The 19,289-nt window shown below is 31.9% G+C and overlaps 1 protein-coding gene across 2 annotated transcripts in view; it reads right to left on the bottom strand.

Moving 5' to 3' along the window:
• Positions 1-18,734, bottom strand: part of wun (wunen) — a 96,503-nt gene extending 77,769 nt beyond the window's left edge. Inside the window, exon 1 of one of the 2 annotated variants that reach the window (XM_065511956.1) lies at positions 18,279-18,734. In XM_065511956.1, coding sequence (XP_065368028.1) covers positions 18,279-18,660 — 382 coding nt within the window. In that variant the 5' untranslated portion in view covers positions 18,661-18,734. The remainder of the gene's footprint in view (positions 1-18,278) is intronic. The other variant, XM_065511957.1, reaches the window with a different exon arrangement.
• Positions 18,735-19,289: the final 555 nt, after the last annotated feature.

The following is a 19,289-nucleotide window of genomic DNA, read 5'->3' as shown; positions in this document are numbered from 1 at the left end:
GGACCAGCCGTTTAGAAATGCCAGATTTATTTCCAAAAAATTTCGATTCTGCCCCACTCTGCATTATTTAATGGTACCTAAATTTTGCAAAGGCAAACAAAGTTAAATAAAAGCGTTCAAAACATATACTAATAATATTAAACAACTTCACAAAGCTTTAAGTTGTTATTGTTGTGATTTTTCTCCATTTAAAAGCTAGAAGTATTTTGAAAGCTTTTTATTTTATTACTTAGAAATGCTTACGGTAATAAGTTCCTCTAGAACAAATGAATTTCCAAGAAAAGAACTCTTTTTATTAAAAATTTAACCATTTTGTTTGGAATCAACAAAAAAACCAATCAAACAATAAAATCAAACAGAATCAATATACTTAATGACACTTAAAATTTTATTAATTTGATTTTATTTTTAAATAACAAAAAAATCCCCTAAAATATTAAACAAATACAACATTTTTAACATTACATTTTGGTTTTTACTGATAATGAAATGAAAACAAATATACATAGATTTGAAATTAAAAAAAAATTGTATATATAACTACATTACTAAAGCTTAAGATAAGAATCTTGGCTGTCGCAATATTGATTGACCCAATACTTTTAATAACATGAATTTAGCTTTAAAATGGGTCACGTGTCACTTAAGAGATTTAACGGGAAATGGGTTTCACAAGAAACCCATTTCTAATATTAAAACAACAAGTTGACAGATAAGAAATATTGGAAATTAATAATTTTTATATTTTTACTGTTATTAAATGACAAATTTAAATTAAAATTATTTTAAGAAAATGCTCTTCCACAGTAATCAATATTAGAACAAGTTTTAAAACGATTTCTATATTTAGATTCTTTAATAACATCCCTGGAACTAGTTCCGAATATTTCAATTGAAACAAATCACTGATGAAAGAACTAGTTTCAGAATTGCCCCTGAAATGTTTCTAGATTCACAAAAGTTGTAAGTGGCAAATTATTTGGTCATAAATAGCTCCAGTAATCAATTTTAGCGACATTTTGTTGATATCACATATCGACAAGATTTAGCTCACGACAGATCCCTGAACTATTGGTAATACACTCTAGTTGCCTTTCAGTAGATTTAGAGGGTAACTCCAACAACGTCAAACCTGAATCTGGAAGTCAACAGAAAATTGATGATGTAGTAATTTCATTTGTCAGAAAATTCTTGAACTATACATGTATTGTATCTCCTCAAGGCTCCTTGAACATTTCGATAGTGGCACCACAAGGATATGTGTTCTCCCCATTGCTGTGGAATCTTAACATCAACATCTTGCCATAGCGAAAACGTGTTTCATGACTTTTTACTTTCTCGTACGAAATTACGTCGCCAGCTACAGGCAAAGATGCAAACATACTCTCGAAATTACTGGAATCTGTGCTAGAACTATTATTAGAATAGTGTCGGGATTGTAGGTTCGTAAATCCTACTAATTAGGCGATACACAATACCTAACATTAGCCAACAATGCCAAATATGTTGGACTAAAAGTGGATAATAACTAAATTAGACTTTGAATCTATCTAAGACTCTGTTTGATATATTTAACTGGATACCAACAGACATTTTGGCAAAATAAATAGCCATGAAAACAGCAATAAAGCATGCAAACATACATAGTAACTATAATCCTGCCAAAATTCCGGATCATTCATTCTATTGATTACGTTGATTCTGTTTTTGATCCACTTTTTTTAAGACGAATATTCCAGATTGATCACACTATAATAGCAGCCGCCACCAGATATTATCCGACCTATAAAGCTCACATGAAAGTGTCGGATGTGGTACCGAAATTGTGGCTATGAAAGGGCTCGCAAAACTTACTCAGTATCATGGCAATTCTGGAAGAGAGACATTCATAATTACTGACAGTCAGCCGCTCATTGGAAGCTTAGAGGATTTGTATATAATTTGCATAATCCTGTTGTATGTTTCTGCCTTGGGAATATCGGCATCGCAAAATTGAAATTATATTCCAAGGATCCATCCAATGATCTTTTTGGTTAAACAATTATCCACAATAGAAAACAGCAATATATCATGCAAACATAATAACTATGGTCATACCAATCATCCTGTTGATTACGTTTGAATCCATTTTCGATCCAAGCTTTATTTCAGATATACCAAACTATTAAACATCCAACCAACTTCCGGACAATTTCACCGGATCTTTTGAGATCCAAGCCTGGCATTATCCTGATATTTGTTCCTGACCATTGGAACTTCGATTGTAACTGCAGAGCTGACACATATGGGTTTGCCGGCAGCACCCAAAATTTAAAAATGTGTTGCTGTGATATTGGCTTTTCTCTAGGGTATGTAACTAATTTCATATAAACATTATCTCATAGCCGAGCCGGAAGCATGACCCACTTGCATGAATAACTGAAAAATTTGACCTAATATGGATATGTGGAGTATAAGACTTCCCATATATCTGCCTTATGGGAGTCATTTTTAGAATTAGAAGTTACAATGTTGAGACAGTCCCGAACTAGTGATTCGTTACTTCAATAGCTACGCGACTAGTGTATTTTAACACGTGCATGTCCTAACCTTGACCCTTTATGATTACAATGGGACTGTCTAATAGCTGGTCCAAAGTAGGCAACGCATTGGATTCACATACTGGTTACATAGCGCCAGTTACCTTACTAGTTGTGTAACTGGTTACTTGATCAGCTACGTGACTAGTTATTTTAACACTTTCATGTCCTAAGCTGTCTGATAGCTGATCGAAAGTAGTCAACGCTTCTGGTGGGTAAAATAAAGTGCTGTACAAAAAAAGTTTGAAGTGACTTCACCATAGGTTACTAAGAGACACTAAAGTGACTACTGACTTCATGCTATGTTACATGGGATATCAGTATACTTAAGCAAAAATAAAAAATAAACTGTATGAGAATTATATCAACACAATTTGTATAAAACCAGTTCACAAAATGTTTAAAGTGACTACACTCCCGATTACTTAGAGACACTTAACTAGCAATTGTCTTCACGCTAGATTACTTGGGATGTATAAAGTAACCAGTTGTCTTCTCTCTGTACTACAGGGAGCACATACGTGCCAAATGACCAAATTATATTAATTTGAGTCAGTATATAAATTTGATGAGACATTTGTGACAATTAATGTCTTTAAGGGATATATTGACTACTTGCTTAACTGCTGGGATCTGTCATTGTACGGCATTTAGGAACTTACGCCTAAGAAAGTTTATTCAACAAATACTTATTGACAAAACTTGTCTCTCGAATGCTGATTTGGGGATTTGATCCAAAGCTTCTTTAAAACAACCGCATGGCTGATAATCGGTTTTTTAGTAAGATTTTGGAAGTGTCTGGCAAAGTTAAAAAAAATATTGCTATAATCAGCAACACCTACCAGAAATATAATAAAATCTTCCAGGTATTTTTTTTCATCGCATATTATAATGGCTCCATAGTAATCTATGTTAGAAGGAAGCTCCAAATATGAAAGCAGATTCGGAACGCATTGTAACTATTACCTTCCCTTCCTCCCGTCCGGAACCTATAATTGATTCACTGTTGTGGCAACACAGATGATAGCCACCTGGAGGACAATGATGAATTTTACATTTTGGACCTGATTATAATATGTTATCTTGACATATTAATGCTCACATAAGAGGAATGTAGTCAGAATGAAGAGCTGTTTACAAACATTGTCGTTAGAATCACTGAAAATTGCATTAATTCCACAATTTTTTTATTTTTTTAACAAACACAAACTGCGAAGCGTTCTGCTTGTCTACAGTACATCCAGAGTCCTTGGCGGGAATCGAACCCATAACCCTCAGAAGCGAAACGTTTTAGAAATCGAATGTTATGAAGACTCCATATCAGATTTTTACTAAGGAATCACTGAATGTTGGATTTAAAGCTAACATAAGCAAGACGAAAGCAATGAGAATGAATTCTCAGAAAAGATGTCGATAAATACAACTTTGCATAACTTGTAAAAGTAAAAGATGGTACCAAAAGCGACATTGAAAACCTGTTGAAAACCAATTCTTCGGACGGTTTGAAAGTCGGCGTTAACACACAAGTTGTAGACCTTCATTAATAAATGTCTTCACTTTAGAACTATAAGTTCTTTAAAAATCTTTTGTATCGAGATCAAATTGAGGAAGAATTACATTTAAATTTCATTCATTATTCATCATCCATATCGTTGGTCTCATGTAGGATGGCCATAACTCGAAATTGTTTGACGCGTGTTAATTGTGGATACTACTTGACGTAAAACCAACAACCCCCATAAATCACTACACAAAACGTATTTATTTCGAAAGTTTAGTCATCCAAGATGAAACCATCTCTGTTATCAATTTGATTGTGTGGCCAACAATTCAAGTTATGAAAGTATTTCTGTAAAATTCAAAATACCGCTACGTTACTCTAATCTTTAAATGATTCATAGTATTTATTTTATGACTAAGTAGTAGATACCTTGATTCGCATAAAAACTCCCATAATAAAATTTATTGTTATAAAAAAAAGTTTTAATTAATAATGATAAAAATATAAAAAATATCAGCACACGTGAAAATTTACAATGTTTATAAAAAGAACATTAAATTCAAGTGTTTTATAAAATGTCAGAAAGGCTATAATTAAATTTTCAACAATATGGCAGTCAAATACAATTAAATTTCTATTGCCATACTTATGAGAAACAGAATCAATCATGTTTGTTTGGAACAACAACAAGAAAAAGTTGATGAAGAAGCAGCACAAGCCAAAACAGAAGCATTTCACTCTTTTAGTAAAAGAGCGCAAATAGAAAAAAGTAAATAAAATGATAAAAGCTTTTTTAACCAACAAAAATAAACTTTATTCATTACAAATAAACAATGAGAATATTTAACAAAAAAAATTATTGTTTTTTTTAATACAAAATGTAAACAAATACAAAAATACTCTCCCTCTCATATGACTCAGTAAACGTCATCACTTGTTCGTGTTGTTTTGTTTTTATATTTTGTTCAATTTCGTTGTTATTTTTTTTAAAAAAAACAGGTAAAAAATTTAATTTGTTTAGCTACACACATAACTAATCATTTTTTAAAAATAAACAACCACTACATACATCTATAATTTATGGTTTTTTAATTATTTATTACTTGTATAAAGATTACTCTGGGAGACAATGTTGCCATATTTGTAAACAAAATTCATGGAAATTTCTAAGAAATTTCTGGAAATGTAAGACAACATTCTTTAAAATGAAATACATAAATCATTTTTATTATTACAATATCAATTGTTTATTTGGTTGTTGATTTTATTTATTAAGTTTTTTTTGCAACGCACCCACTTCATAATTTTAGCACACGCTGCGTTCATTCACCTGCTGTGTTCATACTTATTCTTTGGGATTGTTGTAAACAAAAAAAATATGAACAGAAATTGCATTTATGGATTATGAAACCATTTGTGGATTTTTGAAATCGTTGCACTTTCTTTTTTTGGTTTTAGCGTTGTGTTGTAAAGTTTGTTGTTAAGCTTGAAAATTGTTAAATATTTGCTGTAAAACAAACAAAGAATCGTTTTGTCACTTGTTTATGACATGAAAATAACCCAGCAAAAGGTTTCACCAAATTATCAGCAGTAAAAGACATCAATTCTCATATTTTTTACAGTCTTTTTTACTGGGGTTGTCAATTATTCGAGTTTTGCTTTGATCGAATAAAAGTATACCATTTTTTTAATTATTCAAGTGATCGAATGATAAATTTCATAGATTATTCGTACGAAGTAGTCTAAGAACGATATTATCAAGCAGTAGCACCTTCTGCTATCCATTGAACTGTTTCGCCTACCTGAATCCAGATAAATTTCCCCCACTGACAAGCGAATTATAAATTCCAAGCTAATAACCAAATCTCATGGTTTGAGGCACTCTGTTGGCAAAACAGTTGTCGCATTCGTTGTCCCTGCTGATCAGGTACCCATTACAATGTCCATCCATTGAGCATACCGAGTTTGTTCAGCGATGTAATGTAATCCATGATGACATTCGATCTTAACTCATAACAGCATAAAACCCTAAGTATATCCTGGCTATCCTACATCACAAAACATCTCAATCTCTCCCTCAAATTCTCACCAACACAAATGAGGATTTGAAAATTGGGTCCATAAACACCTACTCCAGTGTTACCTGTTTGGATCAATCGATCAATCAAATCTGATCATATTGAATATTATGTCACAAAGCTGATCCGATCGATCATGATCATTTTATGTATAAAAATTGTCAAATTCTTGGGCATCTTAAGAGACGATAAGAAGAATGGCTTTTTACTATATTGAACTGGATCCCTGTCGGCCTTTAGGCTAAACGCGATTGAGGAATGGAAACATGCTCCATACGGCCAGTATAATAGGTAGTATTCATACTCTTCCGGATAATATCGATTACTGCATTTCTAGGCCCTTCATGGCGAGGAATTTCGGTTTCACAATTCCATACTATACGTAAGCAATGGACGGACTTTTACATGTTCTAGGATGGGAGATCGAGTTGGTGCAGGTGTCTACAGTCTACTAGGTGTCTATCGACACTAGGCTCAGTTGTAACAAGATATCAAGCAGGGATATTCGTATATATACTGACAGTCAGGCCGCAATAAAATCTCTAACAGGTGTATATACAACATTTAATTTGGTCCAGGAATGCCGGGCATCATTAAATAGGATGGCCAGGCATTCAACAGTCGTACTCATGTGGGTACGGGGACACGGAGATACAATGGGCAACTGCATTGCTGATGATTTGGCAAAAAAGGAGCCATGTTACATGACGAAGACATAGATTTCCTACGTTATCCAAATGCAAGCTACAAATTAGTAACTTCTACTATGAGCTCGCTCAGACAAGATGGGGTTGCGAACCCACATGCTCTATAACCAGAACGATATGGACCCGACTAAATCGTGGATGAACAACATATATTCTTGGCTTGACACGCTCACAATTGAGTGGTGTAGTGGCAGTCAAAGCCGGACACTGCACATGCGAGGAGACTTAACTTGCCCTACAACGACTTCTGCAGAAGTTGTCAAAACGAGGAGGAGGATGAGACCATATTGGATCTCCTTTGTCACTGTTCGACATTAGGAGATCTAAGCTTAAGGTTTCTGGGACATCGTTCCCTAAATAGTCTTTCTGAGCTCTCGAAGAGGGCATTAATGCCTTTATAAGGAGTAGTAATTGGTTAAAAAGACCAGACATGGGGATCTCCTTAGAGTAACCTAATAACCGCCAACTCATTGGTTTTTTTTTAATTCTCCTCCCTCTCTTTTTTTCGGACATCTTCCTGTTAACTTTCAATCTTCTCCTTCTCTCTTTTCATTTCTATCTGTCCCTCTTTTTTTTTTACTTTCAGGTAACACAAGGGACCCACGTGAGCTGCTCTTCTTTTATTCACTTCGCGGCTGCATGGAAACCTTACCTTACATTAAGAGACGGCAGCATATAGTCAAATATCCTAATGCTAGGGTCGTTCTCATAAATTCCGAGAATTAAAACCATAACTGAATGATTTGTACTACGTTTCTGGTTGTTGGTTAACGCTGGTTTGCAGCTCGAATGGAATATTGGGATAACGAAAAGTTAAGAAAATGTAGCAAATGGTCTTGTCTCATTCATACTGTAGGCAGCCTATAATATTGGAAGAGTTATTCCAGCTACCATAGCATCCAAGTTGTGAGTGAATTAATCAATAAGGCAACGAAATATTACATAAAAACTTACAGTGTTTAATTTCGTACTGTAAACTGAAGTTAATAGTGAAGAAAGCTCAGAAAAAATTTATAAGATTGTGAACTGGGTAACTGTTCTTAATGATATGCGGGAGCAGATATATTTATGAAAACCGCATGTCGGGATGTTTATCCTGGACTTTACATACATATATAAATAAAGTGTTTTCCGAACTTTGACCGTTGATATCGGCCATATTGTTGAAACTATATCTGTTGAATAACTTGTCAGTTATTTAGGTGAAGAAATAGCACAAGATATATTATGGAATCATATACACCAATAAACCGCTTTACGTCGTTTCGAAGTTGCGTTACCATAACCAATTAAATGAAAATCAATACGGTTTGCGTTGTGTTTCTTCGAACCCAATTAGCAAACCGGGGTATTGGTGTATCCTGGACTTATTTATGAAATACAGATGAAGAGAGGATACAGATGCACTGTGAAACAATTAACAGAGATGTATATAAAAGGAGAACAAAATAATATAAGATATTTCGCAACTGTTTCTTATTTATTCCAGAATCCATCGGAATTCAAAGGGAAGGGATCCATTCAAAAAGACAGAGGAATTGCCAATGTGAAATATCTCAAACAAATATATCGTCACCTTAAATGCAAACGGACGTAACTACACTTTTATTTTTTTTTACAGGAGAAGCAAAAAATTTTATACAATCAATAATAACAAAGTCAAACGTCCGTTTGAATAAAGTTGTCATTTTTGATCGCAAGACCCCTTTTACAATGCAGAAATTGAAAGGCAGACAGACGAAGTTTGTGGGCGAGAGGTTGAAGAGGTAGAATGTGTTTTACACAGGTTTAGGTTAGTTCAAAAGAGAATGAGAAAAATGTCTGCCTTTCAATTTCTGCATTGTAAAAGGGGACCAAGTGTCTAAAAATAATACTGGATGTTAAAAAGCTAATTACACCTGAAATTGAAGATAATTTAAATAGTAAATTGCTTAAACGATAACAATAGCGTTTAATAACAGATAGTCATCACGTGAGCTATTTCTCTTATCAATTATTTTTGTAATCACTCGTTTAACGTAAGTACTACAAATTCATTACATTTATAAATCGTTTCTTTTTTGTGAATTCTATGAAACATAATGATTTCGATAAAAAAAACGTTATCTCCCCTTTGACAAACCGTAAATTATGGAAATGCAATTACACACGGTAACTCTAGCACCAGAGATTTGCCGCAAAGGCCATTAATAAGTAATAAATATTAATTGTTTGTGAAGTTTGATTTAGAAGAGTAATGAGAATAGTCGTAAATCTCTCTTTGAAAGTTGTACACAAAGCTGCAGCTTTGATTGTTGTTTGTTGTTGGAGTGTGGGAATCATGATACATTGTATGTGTGACCTTAAATATATTGGATTTGCAATTGAATAAACAACAACAGGTACTGCCAGGTATGGAAAATTGAGGTTTAGGAAGCTTTTAAAAATAGATTTTGAAATTATTTAAAGATAAACAAATTTTGGACTTTAATATATCGATTGGTTTAGAAGTTAGAAAGATTAATATGCAAATTAAATTCTCATAAACCAAAATCATACATTCTTACTAAAAAATTGCCCAATTCACAATTTGTGTCGTAGCGTTGTATCATTGTATGTCGTAATTTTTTTATTAATGTTTTTTTTTTGTTTCCAAAAATTTGTTTGAAAAGTATTTATGTCATACAGTGCTACAACACTACGACATCAATTGTGAATTGGGAAAATATTTTCGGTTTTGAAAAATGTTTAAAATAATTGCAAGAATGCTGTAATTTCCATCCCTGATACATATAATAATAAACGACAATTAAGCTGGTTTTTCATGATATTTAGATAGATAATAGTGACAAACTAACTAAAAACAAAAATAAAATGTATAATTTATAATAAATTCCTTAAATAGAATTAAATAAGTAAGAAATAAATAAGTAAAAAATAAGTATTATTCAACAGAGAGAATATATGATGAGGGGTGTTTTCATCAATGTGATGACCGTATGAGCAACCGGTTTTTTGTGAGTTATTCAAAGAACTTTAGGAGAGACGTATGTAGTAAATAAGAGTATTAAAAAAACCGGTTAATGGCATTGAAAACATTTGAAGTTTGTTTTTATTATTTTTTTTTTACTTAAGCTTGTTTTTACACAGGGTGCGTGTGAGTTTGATGTAGTGCTGCCACTTTTTTGGATTTCATTGGAAAGGACATGGGAACTGTCATTCATTAAAGGTTTTGTCTAGCTTGAGTTTTTGTAAGTAATCTTGTAAGCATATCTCAAGAATTTCTAATATGGTGCTACCGTCATAGTGCTATTACTTTCAGTTCCACATAACTGAATTCCACAAGTCAGAGTTATGAATTACAATTGTTCATTGAGCCGCCACAGCAGTATTTAGAAGTATTTAGTCTATCTCTCGGGACAAGAGACGAAAAATTACGAGATTTTCATAGCTTAAGCTTAGTACTCTGTTCAAAATTTCGTGCAAAATGCTGTCAAACTACATATAAAATATTTGGAATGAAATATTTGCGAAATAATTCTCTTTTTATTGTAGAAAACAGTGAGATACATCTGGCAACCTTATGTTTCCACACGAAATAACATAAGGAGCAAGGCGAATCTATAGAAGGTGACGACAGAACTACAACAAATACAACATATACAAAAACAACAGGTACTTTGTTTTTGTAAAAAGATAAGTGAACTGTCAAAGTTGCCTGTGGTTGTTTTTGCTTTTGGGTTTGTTGTATTTTTCGCCACAACAAACACAAGTGAATTGACAGTTCACTTGTCTAAACAACCGAATAAAAAAAATAATCAGCTGTTCTTCTGTCGTCACCTTCTATAGATTCGCCTTGATAAGGAGCACTTATTTTCGCATGAAAAACCATAATTTTTCGCAAATATAAACATCTTTCTGGCAACATATGGATTCCAACGGAACTGCTTATCTTTTGAGGAAAAATAACGTATCCAGCCAATTTCGGATACTCTGTTCTAAAGTGAAGCGTATCCCAGAGTGAGCGTTCTGCATCCATCGAAATAAATTATAGTCTGGACTATAAGGCGGGTGAGAAAAAACTTCATAAGCACTTCTTTCTAAATAGTTTTTAACAGGTATTGAAACATTTGGCAGAGCGTTGTCATAATGGAATGTCCAACCGCATATTCTGGGCGTTATTCGCTTCAAACGAATCAGTTGCATTCGGTACAGGTTCCCTGTGCTAGTCTCGCCAGATTTCAGCAGCTCATAATAGATAGAACCCATTTGATCCCACCACATACAGATCATTACCTTATAGGGTTTTTACACTAGCGTACATTTAACATCTACCATCAATTTGCAAAGATGTTAACATCTTCCCATAAGAATTACACAGGGCTGAGTGCCAACATCTTTCTACATCTTTAAAAAATGTTCCTATCTCATTTCGTTCCACATAACATCTTTCGATTATTTTAGTGTCATCACTAATAAAATGGCATTTATATTAAAAAAAAATGTAAACAAATATTTGTATAATAATGAGGGTGACATTTTATATGCTCGAAATTTATTATTTTCTTATTTAATTTGATAGTATAAAAAAGAAAACCAGACTTAATTCATTTTGTTTTCATAAAGACAATTTGATTTTTAATATTCTTGCAATTTTACTGATGGTAGATGTTGCAAGTGTGAACAAATCTTTCAAGTTTTCAACATCTTCCATACGGCTGGTTGGCCGAGCTTCACGTACGATTTCTTACGCTTCGGGTTATCGTAATTGGTAAATTTTTCATCGCAAGAATGATTCAATCATGAATTAATTCTATAAAGATTCCATTCTTCAATGGAATGGTTTAGATATTAAATTTAATTAGATTTTTAAATTTAAATAAGAATTAAAATCTTCGTACATTTGAACAAGAATTAGAATTACAAATCTTATAGAATTTTTCAACCATGTCTTTAAGCGTCTAAGATAATTATATAGTTCTCTAGATGCTTAGCATGAGTCCAAGTGAGAACTGGTTAGATTATCGCACATAGACAAATTAAATTGTTAATCCGTGAACACTTTCCTGTAGAAACCCAGCTTTGATTAGACAGTAACTTGACACACTATCAGCATACTTTATCCTAAAAAACCAACAGTAACTTGTCATCACTAATAAAATGGCATTTATATTAAAAAAAAATGTAAACAAATATTTGTATAATAATGAGGGTGACATTTTATATGCTCGAAATTTATTATTTTCTTATTTAATTTGATAGTATAAAAAAGAAAACCAGACTTAATTCATTTTGTTTTCATAAAGACAATTTGATTTTTAATATTCTTGCAATTTTACTGATGGTAGATGTTGCAAGTGTGAACAAATCTTTCAAGTTTTCAACATCTTCCATACGGCTGGTTGGCCGAGCTTCACGTACGATTTCTTACGCTTCGGGTTATCGTAATTGGTAAATTTTTCATCGCAAGAATGATTCAATCATGAATTAATTCTATAAAGATTCCATTCTTCAATGGAATGGTTTAGATATTAAATTTAATTAGATTTTTAAATTTAAATAAGAATTAAAATCTTCGTACATTTGAACAAGAATTAGAATTACAAATCTTATAGAATTTTTCAACCATGTCTTTAAGCGTCTAAGATAATTATATAGTTCTCTAGATGCTTAGCATGAGTCCAAGTGAGAACTGGTTAGATTATCGCACATAGACAAATTAAATTGTTAATCCGTGAACACTTTCCTGTAGAAACCCAGCTTTGATTAGACAGTAACTTGACACACTATCAGCATACTTTATCCTAAAAAACCAACAGTAACTTGACACACCATCAGCATACTTTATACTAAAAAACCGCCTCATAAGACTGTAGAAGTCTACGATCATAAGTGAGGAGTCAGCAAGCACATAATATTATGTATTATATCTTAAATTAAATATTTATCAAATGATTTTCTTAACTCTATACAAGGAGTTAATTGGTAATCTTCTTTGATAGCTCCCAGATGCTATATTTTTTAATATTATATTAATTTATTGAATCTGCCTTATATCATTAGGCCTAACTAGAAGTATTTAAATATAAGCAGAGTGGTCCAAATTGGTTTTAAACGCTTTTATAGCAGATAACCTTTTAGTCAAGGCTTAATTTCGATTGGTCACTGATTAACCCTTGAAGAATATGGGCTTTTAAATTGACGAAGCCAAGTAAATTAGTGAACTTGGATAAAGCTTACATCATTCAAAGACTTTAGGATCTTAAGTAGTTTTAAAAAACAATGTAAGAAGCTGATTGGTCTATCATAGACTTGTGATCTTATAGGTTAATATTATATTTTATAATTTTTTTACTATGCGAGAGTTTAGTTGAAATACATTGCTTCAATGTACTGCGAATATCAATAAGCTTTGCACATATTTTTAATGTTTCGAGCAATCTTTCAAACGGAGAAATATGTATGCTTAGTATTTGTTAAACGTTTAATGTATGTACAAGTAATTTGTATTACTGCGATACTGATCCGAAGCTCTATTTTTCAGGTGAAGTTTTTCGACTTTCAGATATCAAATTGGAGTATATTTTCTCTTTATTTTTTATTTTCAAATTTGTTTCGCTTTAAACAAAAAAGTTATAAGCTAAAAACGGAAAAGCCCAATTAATCAAATATTTCGTAAAGTACTTCTTAACAAAATTAAGAAATAAAAATCTTTAAAATCGATTCATATTTCCGAAAGTTTTTTCACATTTTAGGTGGTCAACTTAGAGCTCCTTTCGAAATCAGAAAATCATTGTATAATTAAAGAAAAACTTCATTTGAAATGCATATTATCAAAACTTTAGTGAAATATTATTTAAAACCCTTCACCAAATTATACTTCAAAAAATAAAAATTTTAAATATTTTTAGGTAAACAAAATTATTTTTTTTTTCCAAAGTTGTTTTTTTTTAAATTTTTTTATTGTGTTTGTAATTTTTGAAATTTAAAATATTTTTTTTGTAATATTTAGCGAAAGCGAACTTTTGGTGAAAAAAAAATTCGGATTAAAAAATATTTTTTCCGATTTTGACCGATTGTAGGTCCAACTTACTATGGTCTTATATACGTCGTTGCAAGGTTTTTTATACTAAATATCTATCATAAGATATCCATATTGTCTATATTAATGACTTAGTAATCCAGATATAGGTCAAAAATCTAGGTTGTCCTTATATCTCAACCATTTGTGGACCGCTTTTTCAATTTTTAATAGCAACCGAACCGGAAGAATTCCAAAATTATTGATGTATGAATCATGTATGTAAGTTATTTGGGGGCTTCGGAAAGTTGATCAACTGACAGACGGACATGGCTTAATCGACTCCGCTATCTATAAGGATCCAGAATATATATACTTTACTAGCTGACCCGGTGCGCTTCGCCACCCCAATTAGAAGAAAGAAATAGTACTATCAAGTCTCACTTTGTGAATCTAATTGTAAATGTCTAATTTCATATTTCTGGGTCCATTATTATAGAAAATGCAAAATGTGTTCCTAATTTTAAATTTGTATGTTTATTATTATAAAATATTCAAAAAGTACCATTGCAATAAGGAAATAGTACCATTGATTATCACTTTTAAATTCGCATTCACTAAACCATAACCCGCCAAGCTTGAATTTTAGATTTGTATATCATTTCCTATATTATTAACTAATTTTGTTTCTATAATACTTAAGATTTAATAAATTATCACAAAACCGAAACCGATCGGTTTTTAATTTTTTAAAACCGAAACCGTGGTTTTGAAATTCTTCGATTTTTTGGAAAGTCTAGGTCCATTATTATAGGAAATTCAACAAAGTACCATTAGAATATATAAAAAGTACCAAAAATCCCCCACTTGTGGTTTCCCACTCACTCGGGTCCATATAAGCTTAATTTCATGGCTTTAGGTTCATTGGTGTAGAAATTACAAAAAGTACCATTCGAATAAAGAAAAAGTACCAAAAAGTCTCCCCTAGAATTCTAACTCACTTAGGACCATGTATGCTTAATTTCATGTTTTTAAGTCCATTGCTATAGAAAATTAAAAAAAAGTACCATTAGAATAAACAAAAGGTACCATGAGGTATCCGCTTGAATTTTCAATCACTTAGGACCATATACGCTTAATTTCATATTTCTAGGTCCATTATATTATAGAAAATTCAAAAAGTACCATTAGAATATACAAAAAGTACCAAAAAGCACCCACTTGTAGTTTCCCACTCACTCGGTTCCATATAAGCTTTATTTCATGTTTCTAGGTTCATGGTGAAGAAATTACAAAAAGTACTAATCGAATAAAGAAAAAGTACCACAGAGTCTCCCCATAGAATTCTAACTCACTTAGGACCATATATGCTTAATTTCATCTTTCTAAGTTCATTGTTATAGAAAATTCAAAAAAGTACTATTAGAATAAACAAAAAGTACCAAAAAGTCACCCCCTAGAATTCTCATTCACTTAGGACCATATATGCTTAACTTCATATTTCTATGTCCATTATTACAGAAAATTCAAAAAGTACCATTCGAATATAGAAAAAGTACCAAAAAGCAGACACTTGTAGATTCCCACTCACTCCGGTCTTAATTTCATGTTTTTAGGTTCATTGGTCCATTATATTATAAAAAATTCAAAAAGTACCATTAGAATATACAAAAAGTACCAAAAAGCACCCACTTGTAGTTTCCCACTCACTCGGTTCCATATAAGCTTTATTTCATGTTTCTAGGTTCATTGGTGAAGAAATTACAAAAAGTACTAATCGAATAAAGAAAAAGTACCAAAAAGTCTCCCCCTAGAATTCTCACTCACTTAGGACCATATATGCTTAATTTCATGTCTCTAAGTCCATTGTTATAGAAAATTCAAAAAAGTACCATTAGAATATAGAAAAAGGACCAAAAAGCCCACACTTGTGGTTTCCCACTCACTCGGTTCCATATAAGCTTTATTTCATGTTTCTAGGTTCATTGGTGAAGAAATTACAAAAAGTACCAATCGAATAAAGAAAAAGTACCAAAAAGTCTCCCCCTAGAATTATCACTTACTTAGGACCATATATGCTTAATTTCATGTTTCTAAGTCCATAGTTATAGAAAATTCAAAAAGTACCATTAGAATAAAGAAAAAGTACCAAAAAGTCTCCCCCTAGAATTCTCACTCACTTATGACCATATATGCTTAATTTCATGTTTCTAAGTCCATAGTTATAGAAAATTCAAAAAAGTACCATTAGAATATAGAAAAAGTACCAAAAAACCCACACTTGTGGTTTTCCACTCACTCGGTTTATATATAAGCTTTATTTCATGTTTCTAGGTTCATTGGTGAAGAAATTACAAAAAGTACCATTCCAATAAAGAAAAAGTACCAAAAAGTCTCCCGCTAGAATTCTCACTCACTTAGGACCATATATGTTAAATTTCATGTTTCTAAGTCCATTATTATAGAAATTTCAAAAAAGTACCATTAGATGAACAAAAAAGTACCTATAGTACAGTTCACACATTTTGGTACCTAAATATTATCCCCTATTCCTAACACTAACTTCACTCAAATACATATCAGCTAACTTTAATGTCGATAACTGAAATAATTTAAAATTTTAAAAAAGTACCATTAGGAGAAAAGTACCAATTTCCCTTTTCTTACTTGAACACCCCTCAAGTTTGAAATTTAAAAATATTCCATTTTGCCAAAATTGTTTATGCTATAGGCATGTATCAAAATATTAAAATCTGTGTTAATGTGCCCAAGAATAAATATGTTTTAAAAAAGTACCAAACTGTTTACCCGGATTTGGCCCAATATACACCTTGGTACTCGAGTTCCAAATAACACGCTGTTAGTTAATTTTTGTATGAATCCAGGAACCAACGTTAAAAAAAATTATCAAAATTGGCTTAATAATTTCAAATATAATGTATTTTCCCGATTTTATCCCCTTTTTGGTACCTTTTTTATCCCCATTGAGGTGGTACAATTTCATTCAAATAAATTTCTGTAACGTGGTGGGAGCTCATAATAAAATATTCGTATGTCTATGTCAAATTATAGAAAAACATATTTTATGAAAAAGTACCAAAAATTAACACAATTTTTATCCCTTAAAGGTTCGAATTTCCAAAAAGTACCAAACTTATATTTTTTATTTTTTGTTAGTTAAAGAATACGATTTAAAATTTGTTTCTATGTTTATTGGTTTAAAAGATACATAGGGTGCAAAAAAAGTACCAAAATACAGTTTTTACCCGTTTTCTCCCCTAAAAGTTTCGAATTTCCAAAAAGTACGAAACACCTGTCAGCTTATTTTTTAAATGGAGTAACATGCTATTTTAAGTTTTTTTGTATCTTTATTAGTTTTGAAGATATAAGGTTACCGAATTTACCCGTTTTTACCCTTTTTTACCCCCTAAATGTCCGAATTTCCAAAAATCCCTTCTTATCGGATCGTTTTGGGGAGGGAGGAACCACCCACAGTTAAAATTTCGTGATTCTAGCTTCAGCCGTTTGGGCTGTGCGATGATGAATCAGTCAGTCAGTCAGTCAGTAACGTTACTCTTTTATATATATAGATAGGGTCGGAAAATTATATTGTGGAAATTACAAATGGAAGGACAAACTTATACATATATACCCTTCTCAAGAATGCCTGCATATCGTCACCTTAACTGCAAACGGAAAATTATACTGATATCCTGATTGTCAATCACTGGTCTGTGAATACCTCATTAATATTTTTCCCGTATTCAGCTCATCAAACGAAATTTTGTCTAAACACTCTAATTTACATATATTTTCAAAAAGAGATCAGTTACGTTTGAGTTATCAGTTTACGATTCAAATTATAAATGTTTCAGTTTCATGAATATATTTCCTATGTCTACAAACGACAAGGCCACGTTCATTGAATATTTTTGAAATGGATTCCTATTTATTTCCGATTCATATGTACACATTTTTCCGCAATTTATTTTTTAAATATTACTCGCCGTGAATTTTAATTTATTTGAATATAGTAAGTATAAAAGTTTACAAACGTTAATTGGACCAATTTTATATCACTGAATACATTTACGCTAAAACTTGAGTTGAAAGAGAATCTACTAAGCCGCAGTTGAAATTTTGGGCATTTCATAGTAATTTACATATAAAATTAAGCAATCTGGCAACCATCACATTCAATGATACTTTTTAAACACAAACACTGACTGCCTGAGACAGACATTCACCAAAGAACTGTGTGGTGATTTGCAACCAAAAACAATCAAAACAATGCAATATTTTATTGATCCCTCCCTTTTGCCCCGCAAATTGTAAAACATATCTGTTGGTGCCTGACTCGAGGTTGCACTTTTCAACTATGATTCTTAATAGTTTTTATTAATTTCTACTTACCGCATAATAAAATCAAGACATCCAGACCAACTCGATAGAGAATTCGTTTATTTGTTTCCATTTTAATAAATAATTCACTATTGCTGTTGTTATTATTGTTGCTAAGATGAGGATGATGGTGACTTAAATGAACTTCGATATTGTTGTTATTGTGATTGGCAATGGCCACAGTTGTAGAAGCCAAATTTATTGGATCCGTTAACGAGGAAGTTAAATTTGTGCTATTATTATTATTGCGGACCGAGTTACGCGTTTGAAAATTATTAAACGTAGTTGATGACGACGACGATGTTGGGGGAGGCGTTTGTGGTAGCGAATTAATGTATCTATCGTCAGGCCGACGTAGCGGTGTTGTTTCACTCGCAGACGATTCGTTACTCATTTGTAAGCTGTTTTTCAAACAACGTGTTTGCAAAAAAACAAAAATAAAAAAAAAAAACTTTTTCTCCCCACTTAAAAAGAGAGGCACAGAGATACGGAGCTCCACAAAAGAGGAGCAAATACAAAAAGCTTTTCTGTGTGTTTGTTTATGAATGCTTTTTCGTTAACGTTATTTTTACTTTATTTTTATGACTTTGAACTTGATAGAGTGTAGGAGAGACCGATTGGGAGAGAGTAAATATTTCTGTGAGAACTTAACGCGGGTCTTATTTTTTTTATTTTTGTAATAGTGATAAGCTTTTTTGTATTATTTTCCTTTTTAATGTTTACTTTTGTTCACTTATTTTGTTATTATTTAAAAATTTATTGTTTATTTTGTTGTCACGGTAAATAAAAATGTGTAAACGAATATTTGATAGTCAAAAGCCAGTTAAATTTATTGACGATTTCCCAAGTCTCTATGTGGTTTAGTTGTTTTATTTGTCTTGATGTCTTCAAAATTTCTGCTTTAGTGAATCATCACAGAGGCCAGGTAACATTTATTGACTGAAAGGATTCCTAGAATAAAGAGTAAGAAAAAGGAAAAGGTTATATTTTTGTTCACCTTTTTGCTTGTAGTAGGTATTATAG

Source organism: Calliphora vicina, chromosome 5, assembly GCF_958450345.1.
Source record: "Calliphora vicina chromosome 5, idCalVici1.1, whole genome shotgun sequence".
Lineage (NCBI taxonomy): Eukaryota > Metazoa > Arthropoda > Insecta > Diptera > Calliphoridae > Calliphora > Calliphora vicina.
The sequence above is the reverse complement of the archived record's forward strand: the minus strand, read 5'-3'. Positions and strand labels throughout refer to the sequence as shown.